At 38.3% G+C, this 12,517-nt stretch overlaps 1 protein-coding gene across 2 annotated transcripts in view; it reads left to right on the forward strand.

The window, feature by feature from the left end:
* Positions 1–2,555: 2,555 nt before the first annotated feature.
* The window catches only part of LOC126322412 (methionine synthase reductase-like), a 63,138-nt gene continuing 53,176 nt past the window's right edge, over positions 2,556–12,517 (forward strand). The window contains exons 1-2 of one of the 2 annotated variants that reach the window (XM_049994366.1): positions 2,556–3,152; positions 11,355–11,498. In XM_049994366.1, the coding sequence (XP_049850323.1) occupies positions 3,039–3,152; positions 11,355–11,498 (258 nt within the window). In that variant the 5' untranslated portion in view covers positions 2,556–3,038. The remainder of the gene's footprint in view (positions 3,153–11,354; positions 11,499–12,517) is intronic. The other variant, XR_007559079.1, reaches the window with a different exon arrangement.

Genomic DNA, 12,517 nt, shown 5'->3' on the forward strand with positions numbered 1-12,517 from the left:
TGTGCCTGCATATTGTCACAGTGCTTCAACCAATTACGCTGTGCAGTGTAACTGTTAATGATCGTCTCTTTTTCTTTACTTTCATCTTAGAAATGTGACAATTACATTGTCAATCATAATACGAACGACACGTTTTCACGAATCTTAAATGGCTCGTTGCCTTAAAACAGCTTATGCCATCGGCACACAAAATGTGTTAAGTAACATCGATATGGTGCTCTACGAGTTTTGTGACATCACTTGCTGCTATTTCTCGTTGAGAACCCATTTCGTCATGTGGAAAACAAAATAATAATGCAAGGAAAGTTCTGGTTAAGAATAAGGAATTACTTAGGAATAAAGAGAGGACTCACTGAAAGGCAGAAAAGCTGTGTCGTCGACAGAGACTGACAAAAGGTACAGAGCTTTGCTTTACTAGCTTTTGGAATAAAAGGTGCTGGATGGGTGGATAGGGTGGGAAACATTCCCAACTTCCCCAAACCACAAACCCCTGGACTGGTTCAGGTTTATTGATGAGATCTATATAATATGGACCCAAGGCCAGGACACCTTATCCTTCCACAATCTCAACACCTTCTCTCCCGCCAATGTCACCTGGTCCTCCTCCACCCACCATGCTACCTTCCCAGATGTCAATCTCCTCCTCTCAGACCCACACTTCTGTCCACATCAAACCCAACAATCACCAACAGTATTTGCATTTTGACAGCTGCCACCTCTTTCACACACAGAAATCCCTCCCATACAGCCTGATAGCCTGTGATAGACGCATCTACAGTGATGAGAACTCCATTACCCGGAATGCTGAATGCCTCACAAAGGCCTTCGAGGACAGGCAATACCCTCCAGGCCTAATACACAAACAAATCCCCCATGCCATTTCCCCAAACACACTTGATCCTTTCATCCATCCCAAGAGCCAACCACAAAGAAGCACCACCCTTGTTGGCTACTACCACCCGGGTCTGGAATGACTGAACTCTGTCCTTCATCAGGGCTTTGACTGTGTATCATATTGCCCTGGAATGAGGGATATCCAACCCAAGATACTACTGTCCCATCCCAAAGTGGTGTTCCACTACCCACTGCCCACCCAAACTCCACATCATCCTACCCAAGATACTACTGTCCTCTCCCAAAGTGGTGCTCCACTGCCCACCCAAGCTCCACGAAATCCTATTCCATCCCTATGCCACTCCCACCTCACGATCCCCTGTCACAGGGATCATACCCTTGTGGAAGACTCAAATGAAAGACCTGCCTGTCCACGCGCCCAACACTTCCTACTCCAGTCCCATCACAGGCTTATCCTGCCCCATCAGACGCCGGGCCACCTGTGAAAGTATCCATGTTATATACCAGCTCTGCTAAAACCACTGAACAGCATTTTACATTGCTATGACAACCAACCAGTTATCAACCAGAATGAATGGCCACCATCAAACAGTGTCCAAAAAGAAGGTGAACAACCCAGCGGCACAACATGCAGCAGAACACAATATGCGAGATTTCAATGGCTGCTTCACAACTGTGCCATCTGGATCCTCCCCACCATCACCTGCTTCTGTAAGCTGCACAGATGGGTGCTACTCTTACAACGTATCCTTCACTCCAGTAACCTCCCTGGCCTAAACCTAAGGTAACTCGCCGTCCATCCACCTCCCACCCATTAGTGTGTGTGTGTGTGTGTGTGTGTGTGTGTGTGTGTGTGTGTACATACATCATCTAGATTTCTGAACTTTGGATAACTCTTTTTGGTAAACAGTTCGCTGACAGACTTAATTCGCTTGACTTGCCTTCATGAACTCATCCTTCAGGACAGCGTAAATAGCTTCATATGTGTTGGGTATTATTTTGCTCGACGCTTGTTTCGATATTGCCAGTTGAAAATTCCAAATCCTTGTAGCTCCTTCCTGTTACTAGGAATCTTAATGTTACCGCCAGCCGTTCATGAGAAGAAAATGGCCTCATACAAGTATTTTTTCTCATAATATGAGGGGTTTCAAGCGTTAAGAGATAATTATAAGTTTCGACGTCCATCCGCAAATAATTTCTCCAGTTCGCAACGAATTAATTTTTTTAATTACTGTTTCTCTGTTTGACGAGGCGTCAACTGCCCGCAATTTTTCAATTAGAGCAATGTATGCTGCTGTCTTTTTGTCTCGGTCACTATATTCTTCACTTTTAATCTTCCACAAACATGGGTGTATATATATATATATATATATATATATATATATATATATATATATATATATATATATATATATATATATATATATATATTTGCAAACTCTCGAGAACACTGACGAGTATCAGCCATTTTAATGCTCTGTGTGCACAAATACAAACAGTAGACTGAGCAAACAGTTGTTTCGCTCCAGTTTTGCGGCGATCTCCTGTCCACACGCTCCAACTTGTCTGCGCACATGTGGTTTGAACCCACAGCTGTGAGAGGTTTCGCTCAAACCTCCAACGCCAACTTCCAGGTGTTTGCACACACCACAGGTTGGTGCAATTCTTCTGTCCACACGCAATGATCTGTCTGCGCAGATGTGATGTGCGCAGACATTTGCGTGTGGACGGGCCTTTATGTTTAGACCACAGTCTAGAGTGTGGTTTAGACTGTGTTTGGTACATTGGTAACATCGATATTTTGTGCCGATTTATCGATCCCTTCGTTAACGTGAAAGTATAACTCTGAAACGAGTAGTCACAGAGTAAAATATTTATAAATAAATGCACGTGTCGTAACATGTCAACAATGATTTCGAATTGATAATTATTTTTTAAATAGTTGTATTTTAAGCAAACTATAGCCTGTTTCGTTGATCGCGCGTGTAATTTCGCTGCATTAGACGGCATTTGCTCAAATTAGTGGGACTTGGGTGGAAGATATATGTGTCATTATCGGGACATGTGACAACACCATGATCCCTGTTTATTTAACCATTGAGAGCAGACGATAACACCCCTTGTTAATTGCGCTCTACACGACTCGTTATTGTACTCTGTATTGTTTCGTTCATAGCCATACCATGACTGACATTAATATCTTAAGAACTGTCAATGACACTATTAGCAACGTGAAGTTGCAACTTCCAAAAGAACCACCTGATTATCTTGGAATCGAATTTCTGGAGAATGAAATGGTCAGTAAATAGCACATAGTACACATAAATGACATTGACAAACATTAATTGGTTTTCTAGGTATATATTTTTGAGTGTGTTATTAGTGCAATGAATTTATGGTTTTCCTTTACCATTTCTCGTGTGCTCATGAAGACTTAACTTGCCCGTTATGAATAAAAATTAAGTGATTGGTCTTGATCAAGTTTTCACTGAGTTACAATATATTTATTTAGTTATTATCCATGATTAAAACTCACAAGCTGACTTTTCTATAAAAAAATACCATGAGATGGCGTCTCTGGGATTCCTATGTTTAAACCGAGATTTAAGGCAAAATGAAATTTTTAATTTATGGTATATGACATTTATTTTTACAGTTATGTAAGTGTTGTTTAAATGCTTTTAGTTTATTTTATTGCAATAAACAAAGCCCGCAGAATTTTACTATTTATCATAGAAAATCATATCATTTTGTGTGGTTCTTTCAAATAGTACACATAAGTGGACTGTTAGAGATTGAATTTTACAGTCTGAAAAATTATATAATCTCTGTTGGAAACAAATTTCCAAATAAATTTAAACTCCAGGGTTTAAATTTGCACATAAAAATTTCACCCGATGGGTACAAAAAGAAAGTTCGTCAAATTGACATTCATTGCTGGGAACTACATTTTTCTTATCACCACTCAAAACACATTCAGTTTTAACAGACACTTTAAGAATTTCATTGAGGAAACAGACATATCACCACCACAACTTTCCTGAAGTTCTTCCTCCAGATGATACTCTTGTTCGATAACAGGACTGTGATCACAAGCTAATGTAAAATTGTCGTCTTTTTCATGTATGTCTTCATCCATATCACTGACACGTCCCTCAATAGACCACTTAACAATTTCATCAAACTCTGGAAAGTTAAAACTCACATTCGCGCGAACACATTTTGAGCTATATGGTACCGTACAGAACGAATCATGTATGTAGTTCACACCTATCAATAATGTGTGTCAACATTAAACGCAGAAGGCGATAGCACAACGGACAACAAAACATTGTAGGCTTGGCAATTAAAGGAGGGTACGGGGAGTATAGAAGCATTCCACCACAACTGACCTCGGAAGCATTCCAATTCATGGTGCAAATGAACAAGCACATGACTGCCAACTCTGGCAGCAAGGACCAGGTCTGGTCTGAGCTGCCAGAGTTGGCGGTCATGTGTGCTAGAGTGTGTGAATGAACAGTGTGTGTTAGTCTTTTAATTCTTCCTGTCTGCAAGTTAACATGTCATCTTTATGGTAAGTAGCGATCTATGTTTTCATACATTGTTTATGTTCCAATGTGAAATTTCCATTGTTTGAATATGAATGTACATTATGAGATAGGATGATAAGCACTATGGGGAAATGCATTAGGCAGTTATTATTACAATCTAATTTCTTTGGAAACCAACATTACATGCATACAAAGAACAAAAATTGAACAACATCGGTATTCAAGATCATCTTTCGGATATATTTTTTTAAATTCTTCTAATGAATAAAATGCATATTTCTAAAGCCAGTTTTGTATGGTGCTTCTGAATTAATGGCAACACATTAAGTAATTGGAAACACAGGTGTTTGTGACTGTCATGGGTTTTCTTGACTATGACAGCTGGGATGTCGGTCTACTCTTATTGTGTGTGTAATGTTCATTAGCATTCTGCTGCAGTTTATGGTTATGTTGATTGTCCTTTTTTGTTGATCAAACATTTTATAATGCAGAAGCTAAGGGCAATTGGTATTCTTTGAAATACAGACTTCAGAACTCTCTACTTTTAACTCCAAAGAAGCATCTAATGCATTATGGTTATTCCTTAACAAAAATTGCACCCAGTTTCTTGGTAAAGTGGTTGTTCTTACCTTTGAACTGTTGATTTGTGGATACACTCACATAGAAAATAATGATTGGAACAGTGTAGGTATAGATACATCTGCTTTTGTTAGCATATTTGCCTTACAGACCTCCATATGTTCGGAAAGGGAGGGGGGTTTCGAAAGGTACAAGTGCCCTTCAGGTTTTTCTCATAAATCCATTCAGCATATAGGTGGAACATTGTATGTCACAGGAAATGGGAAGCTACCAAGTACTGATGCATAAAATTTACTTTTGCAGCCACTGCATGCACTACAAAGAGACATTAGTTTCAAATACTCAAGCCTATTGAGATTGCAAATTACAGAGGGCCACTGAAATGTAATAATTATGTTTGCAGTGATGTTGTTGTAGTAGAATATTAAAAATCTTGTGCTGGGTTGATAGTATTATCTTTAAGCTATCTGTGCAATCAATCAGTCAGTGGTTTGAAGCATATTTCCTGACATTTAAATGTGCTTTAGTATCTCCCATCTGCAAAACCGGAGATAAACAAACCACCTCTAATTACAGACCTATTCATTCCTTCTAGTCTTTTCAATAGTTTTAAAAGTTTAGACTGAGTCAGAGCTACTCGGCAGTCAGCACTGTCCCATCAAAATCGATATACTCTAATAGTGCTTAAACCGAGGTGGAAGATTGTGTGATTGAAACTGCTTTCTGCAAATAAAGTAGACAATACAGCATTTTTCCCATTCTTAAGTACTTTGTAGCTGTAGGGGAGGCAGAAGCTTATGATAGAATACTGACTAATTTAACACAGCATGAGTTATTAACTGCATCTCATTTCGGGTTTTGTAAAGAATTCTGCAAAGACATAGGAATACAAGAACTCACAAATGAAGTGTTAGTAGAGCTAAACAAGAAAAATTATCCTGCGGTCTTACCAAAGGCTTTCATTGGGATGTTCACAAAATTCTACTTGACAAACTAAAGGTTAATAGTATTAATGGCATCCTGATTGCTGGAATGGAGTCTTACCTTCATGAAAAGCAGAGGGTCTCATTAACAGACTGTATCTCAGGCACGAAACTAACCACAGAGTGGTGACCATAGCATGTTAAGTGCCATAAGGATCGGGACTGTTGCTCGTTCTTCTGCCATTCAGGGTTAGCTTTAGGGCCTTTTCCGGTCTCACTATCACTTCTCGGTCTTCCCAAACTTCTTGTGTCCCATGTTTTATAATCCACTGCTATTTCAGGAAGTTTTTATGGTGAAATACAAAGTACATATTGTCTTTATTTTCCATGTATTGGATTGCCTCTCAGGTTATTGGCTGGGTTCCTGATTGCTTTTTTATTCTTTTGTTTCTTATTTTCTCTTCCTAGTGCAGCCTTTCACAAATCTTAGAAATTTCATTTGTGATTCTTCTAGTTGTTATAAGTCTTTATTTCTCAACATACAGCGTTCTGCCTAATATAATAAGGTAGGCATCCTTATAATATTTCAGACACATCTCTCTCTCCTTGTTTTACCCTTAAGTGTACTTCTTATTGTGCCACTTATACACTGGTAAGTATTAGTTTTTCTATGTATCTGTATTTTGATCATATGATATTCACATCCTAAATACTTGAAATGGGCTACCTTTTCTGTTAGTTTGTTATTGAGAACAGAGTTGTGTGTGACCTGCCTGATGTATGAGAACTACTACTGTGCTTCTCCATGCTCCAAAAACTGACCCAGTTACAAGGAAAAAGCAAATGCGATTCATACCACCAGCTGTACCAATATTTTTCATTTTTAGTGATTTCATACTTGACAGGGTGTTGCCTCACAACTTTTTTCATATTTTCTAACCAGTCTTCGAGCAACCACTCCTGATCTTGTAAAGGCATTGCAGCAGTGTTGTTGGCCAGCTCAAAGCCACAGAATCAGGTTCCTGCCCCTGTTTGAGCATAGGCCTTATACGAGCTGTTTTTAGTAGTGTAATATTGTAACGTTCCTGCCAAATTTTGACTTGTAGTAAATACCCTAGCTGTTCATCTGTCAGGTACAAGAGCTTGTAGCAGTTGATAATGTCTGGGCCAGGAGCATTGTTGTCAGAACAATTAAGAGCTCTTTGCAACTCCCACGTCAATTGTAGCAGTGGGTGGCTGTTTTCAGATTCGGATCACATGTGCTTGGAGTTTGGCTGCTGGTATTGCCTACTCCTCAAGCACCTGTTCCAAAGTACAAAATCGTCGGTGGAGCAGGCTACGGAGATTCCTTGAAGCTGTCAACCTTTCTCCACACACTCGACACTGAGATTTGCCTGCTTCACCCTTTTTTTAATATCATCCTCTTAGTACACAACTGTTATTGTTGTTGTTGTTGTGGTCTTCAGTCCTGAGACTGGTTTGATGGAGCTCTCCATGCTACTCTATCTTGTGCAAGCTTCTTCATCTCCCAGTACCTACTGCAACCTACATCCTTTTGAATCTGCTTCGTGTATTCATCTCTTGGTCTCCCTCTACGATTTTTACCCTCCATTCTGCCCTCCAACACTAAATTGGTGATTCCTTGATGCCTCAGAACATGTCCTACCAACTGATCCCTTCTTCTAGTTAAGTTGTGCCACAAACTTCACTTCTCCCCAATCCTATTCAATACCTCCTCATTAGTTATGTGATCTACCTATCCAATCTTCTGTAGCACCACATTTTGAAAGCTTCTATTCTCTTCTTGTCTAAACTATTTATCTTCCACGTTTCACTTCGACACATGGCTACACTCCATACAAATACTTTCAGAAACGACTTCCTGACACTTAAATCTATACTTGATGTCAACAAATTTCTCTTCTTCAGAAACACTTTCCTTGCCATTGCCAGTCTACATTTTATATCCACTCTACTTCGACCATCATCAATTATTTTGCTCCCCAAATAGCAAAGCTCCTTTACTACTTTAAGTGTGTCATTTCCTAATCTAATTCCCTCAGCATCACCTGCCTTAATTTGACTACATTCCATTATCCTCATTTCGCTTTTGTTGATGTTCATCTGATATCCTCCCTTCAAGACACTATCCATTCTGTTCAATGCTCTTCCAAATCCTTTGCTGTCTCTGACAGAATTACAATGTCATCGGTGAACCTCAAAGTTTTTATTTCTTCTCCATGGATTTTAATTCCTACTCTGAATTTTTCTTTTATTTCCTTCACTGCTTGCTCAATATACAGTTTGAATAACATCGGGGAGAGGCTACAACCCTGTCTCACTCCCTTCCCAACCACTGCTTCCCTTTCATGCCCCTCGACTCATATAACTGCCAACTGGTTTCTGTACAAATTGTAAATAGCCTTTTGCTCCCTGTATCTTACCCCTGCCACCTAAAGAATTTGAAAGCGAGTATCCCAGTCAACATTGTCAAAAGCTTTCTCTAAGTCTACAAATGCTAGAAACGTAGGTTTGCCTTTCCTTAATCTTTCTTCTAAGATAAGTCGTAGGGTCAGTATTGCCGCACGTGTTCCAACATTTCTACGGAATCCAAACTGATCTTCCCCGAGGTCGGCTTCTACTAGTTTTTCCATTCGTCTGTAAAGAATTTGCGTTAGTTTTTTGCAGCTGTGACTTATTAAACTGATAGTTCGGTAATTTTCACATCTGTCAACACCTCCTTTCTTTTGGATTGGAATTATTACATTCTTCTTGAAGTCTGAGGGTATTTCACCTGTCTCATACATCTTGCTCACCAGATGGTAGAGTTTTGTCAGGACTGGCTCTCCCAAGGCCATCAGTAGTTCCAATGGAATGTTGTCTGCTCTGGGGGCCTTGTTTCAACTCAGGTCTTTCAGTGCTCTGTCAAACTCTTCACGCAGTATCGTATCTCCCATTTCATCTTCATCCTCTTCTATTTCCGTAATATTGTCCTCAAGTACATCACCCTTGTATAGACCCTCTATATACTCCGTCCACCTTTCTGCTTTCCCTTCTTTGCTTAGAACTGGGTTTCCATCTGAGCTCTTGATATTCATGCAAGTGGTTCTCTTTTTTCCAAAGGTCTCTTTAATTTTCCTGCACGCTGTATCTATCTTACCCCTAGTGATATATGCCTCTACATCCTTACCTTTGTCCTCTAGCCATCCCTGCTTAGCCATTTTACACTTCCTGTCAATCTCATTTTTGAGACGTTTGTATTCCTTTTTGTCTGCTTGATTTACTGCATTTTTATATTTTCTCCTTTCATCAATTAAATTCAATATTTCTTCTGTTACCCAAGGATTTCTACTAGCCCTCGTCTTTTTACCTACTTGATCCTCTGCTGCTTTCACTACTTCATCCCTCAAAGCTACCCATTCTTCTTCTACTGTATTTCTTTCCCCCTTTCCTGTCAATTGTTCCCTTATGCTCTCCCTGAAACTCTGTACAACCACTGGTTTAGTCAGTTCATCCAGGTCCCATCTCCTTAAATTGCCACCTTTTTGCAGTTTCTTCATTTTTAATCTACAGTTCATAACCAATAGATTGTGGTCAGAGTCCACATCTGCCCCTGGAAATGTCTTGCAATTTAAAACCTGGTTCCTTAATCTCCGTCTTACCATTATATAATCTATCTGAAACCTGTCAGTACACCAACTATACTTTCTGTAAGTCGATGTCAGTGCTTAGTAACATTTAGTGACAGACTTCTATCCTGCTATCTAAGACCAGCTTTATTTCCAATGCAGAATGATTTGTTTTAGGAAAATATGTCTCTCATATGATTATATTCTGCTTCTTGTGGACACAGACCTGCAGAATTTTAGAAATAACATCATCTCACCCAACTGTTACTAAAAGTGTCTTCTGTAAAACTATACTGATAGTTTCAGAATTAGTGTGGAATAATTAGAGGTAAGGATGCCAGGTTTGTCTAATGGAGTAAGGATCACTGTTTGTTTAGCTGTTAACTTACTTATTCCAGTCAGCTTTCTTGATCTTCCATGTATGTGCTTCCACTAAGGCATGGAAATTCAAGACCTTGTCTTGCCACGGTGTTTTCTGTTGTGGTATAATTACGTACTGTGCTTTGTGTCTCACTGTGTAATTAATTTCAAAAGATGGTTTTTATTTTACGTTTGTGTCATGAAGTACTGAAGTAGGATTCCTTGACTTACTGTAACTTTGCCTGTTTGTGCTTTCATTTACTAGTGTTGTCCGCAGAACGTTTGTCACATATTCCTGCCTTTTGCACTGATATTTTTTCCCTTTTTTCATGTCCTCTTGTAGCACTACACATTTCCTGATGTAAAACACAACTAAACATTGCACTTTAATACTTGTTTATAGGTATGATTCTGGCAACAGGGCTAACTAGTATGGAGAATGTAGCCTTCAAGGACGATGTAAATGGCGTAACATCATTGATAACTATAGACTTTGAACAGAAGTCTGTTGGAAAGGAAGAATAATAAAAATTACTGAATGTAGCATTGATGAGAAATTGAATTAGAAACACATTGATGATCTGCTGAAACATTTGAGTTCTGCTATGTATGCTATCAGGGTTATTGCAATTTTTGGTCATAAACATATCGACAAATTAGCCTACTATGCCCATACTTGATCACGGCTTTCTTATAGTGTCATATTCTGTGGTAACTCATGGTAAGGAAAAAAGTATTCATTGTACAAAAGAGTGTAATCAGAATTATAGCTGGAGACCACTCAAGATCACTTTGCAGACATCTATTGAAGTAACTAGTGATATTCACAGTACTTTCACAATACATATATTCACTTATGAAATTTGTTATTAATAACTCATCCCAGTTGAAAAATAATAGCAACGTGCATAAGTATAACACTAGAAGAAAGGATGATATTCACTATTCTGGGTTAAATCTGACTTAGGCACAGAAAGGGGTGAATTACACTACTATAAAAGTCTTTGGTCATTTACTAGATGCCATTAAAAGTCTGACAGATAGCCAACCGGCTTTTAAAAATGTTTCTGAATGGCAAGTCCTTATGCTAAAGAAATGAAATTTTCAATATGAAGTAATAACTGGTAAAACAAAAAATTAAGTATATTGTGTAAAGAAAACTTACATTAAACTGACGTATTACAGAATGTTGTATACATGATGTATGGAAGAAGTAATAATGTAATATGTTTTCTTCTTGCTTTCCTTGCATATGTTTCTGTATTAATGTTATCATATAATTCTTGCCTTGCATTTCTAGTAATTTGCTAAAATTTGTGTACTGGGTAGCCTCAACCTTTCTCTGTTGGTCATTAATTTACAGAGAGAAGAGGGAGGGGACATCAGCACACACACAAGATATTTTGATTGTACATTAATATTAAGAGGGTGATTTGTTATTTTGTAACTGTTTTTAGGAATTGGTGAACCAGAAGATCCAAAATGATTGTGAAATGCCATTAGCAGCGAGTCCTATCTATCTGTCGAGAGTAATAGATGCCAGAGTATTGTCAACGGGTGAAGATGTTAAACAGATCATTGAGATGTCACTTGACATAAAAGTAAGTCTTAGAATCAAATTAATTGTCCCTTAGAAGATGCTGATATACTGTTATAGGTTTCCTATTTAAATTTATTTCCTGTCTGTTAATGTTGTGCATCATATGTGTGAAGACCATTTGATACCTTATGGTGCATAAAAGATAATACCAAAACCAATATTTTTTTGATGATAGCAGCTGGATGACTGTACACATAAAATATGAAAACCTTTCAGCTTCAGAGACAGCTGCAATATGAAAGTGACACCAATTCATATCTCTGCATATATACAAACAAACACAGTTTGACCATACTGCGCACAGAAGTATAGCAAAGCTGGTAGGAGATATGAAACACTGCAATACTGAAGTTTTGGGAACTAGAAATATCCACAGCAAAACATAAGGTTCTTCCTCACTTCGGAATAAATTTTTGTAGCATCTGAAGTAGAATACTGATGAGCCCTGTGTAATATGAAATGGTTCTCTTCCTTTTCTGTGTCTGTTGCATCTGACTGCAATCATAAAACAAACTGTGGTTGTATCTATCATTTGAGTACTAATGGTCTTTCAACTTTCAGAAGACACAATTGAATATTCAGTTTCCTGTAACAAAAAAAAAAAAAAAAAAAAAAAAAAAAAAAAAAAAAAAAAAAAAACTAGTACTTATGTATTCAAAGAATAATTGTGAATTTTGCTGGGCACAGTGTGAAACACCTTCGTACATATCGGAAAAGTTATGTCTCCAATGATAATTATAATACAGAATAGGATAATAAATGTGTGCATAATTGATTGAGCAACCTTTGACTACTGTCTTGCGATATTCAGTTCAAAGGTGTTTACTGGTGATGGCTGCCAAACTTTAAAAACGATCACTCTTTCCAGCAGCATTTGATCGAGGCTGCTTGCCATCCATCTCATAGTGCACTGCAATATTTTGGGAGCATCTTTTTAATGAAGAGCAGCACGGCAGCTTTGATGTTCAGACAACCATTTCGCATTTAACACGTATTAATTAATGTCCTCTGCCATTACTA

Source organism: Schistocerca gregaria, chromosome 1 (assembly GCF_023897955.1).
Source record: "Schistocerca gregaria isolate iqSchGreg1 chromosome 1, iqSchGreg1.2, whole genome shotgun sequence".
Classification (NCBI taxonomy): domain Eukaryota; kingdom Metazoa; phylum Arthropoda; class Insecta; order Orthoptera; family Acrididae; genus Schistocerca; species Schistocerca gregaria.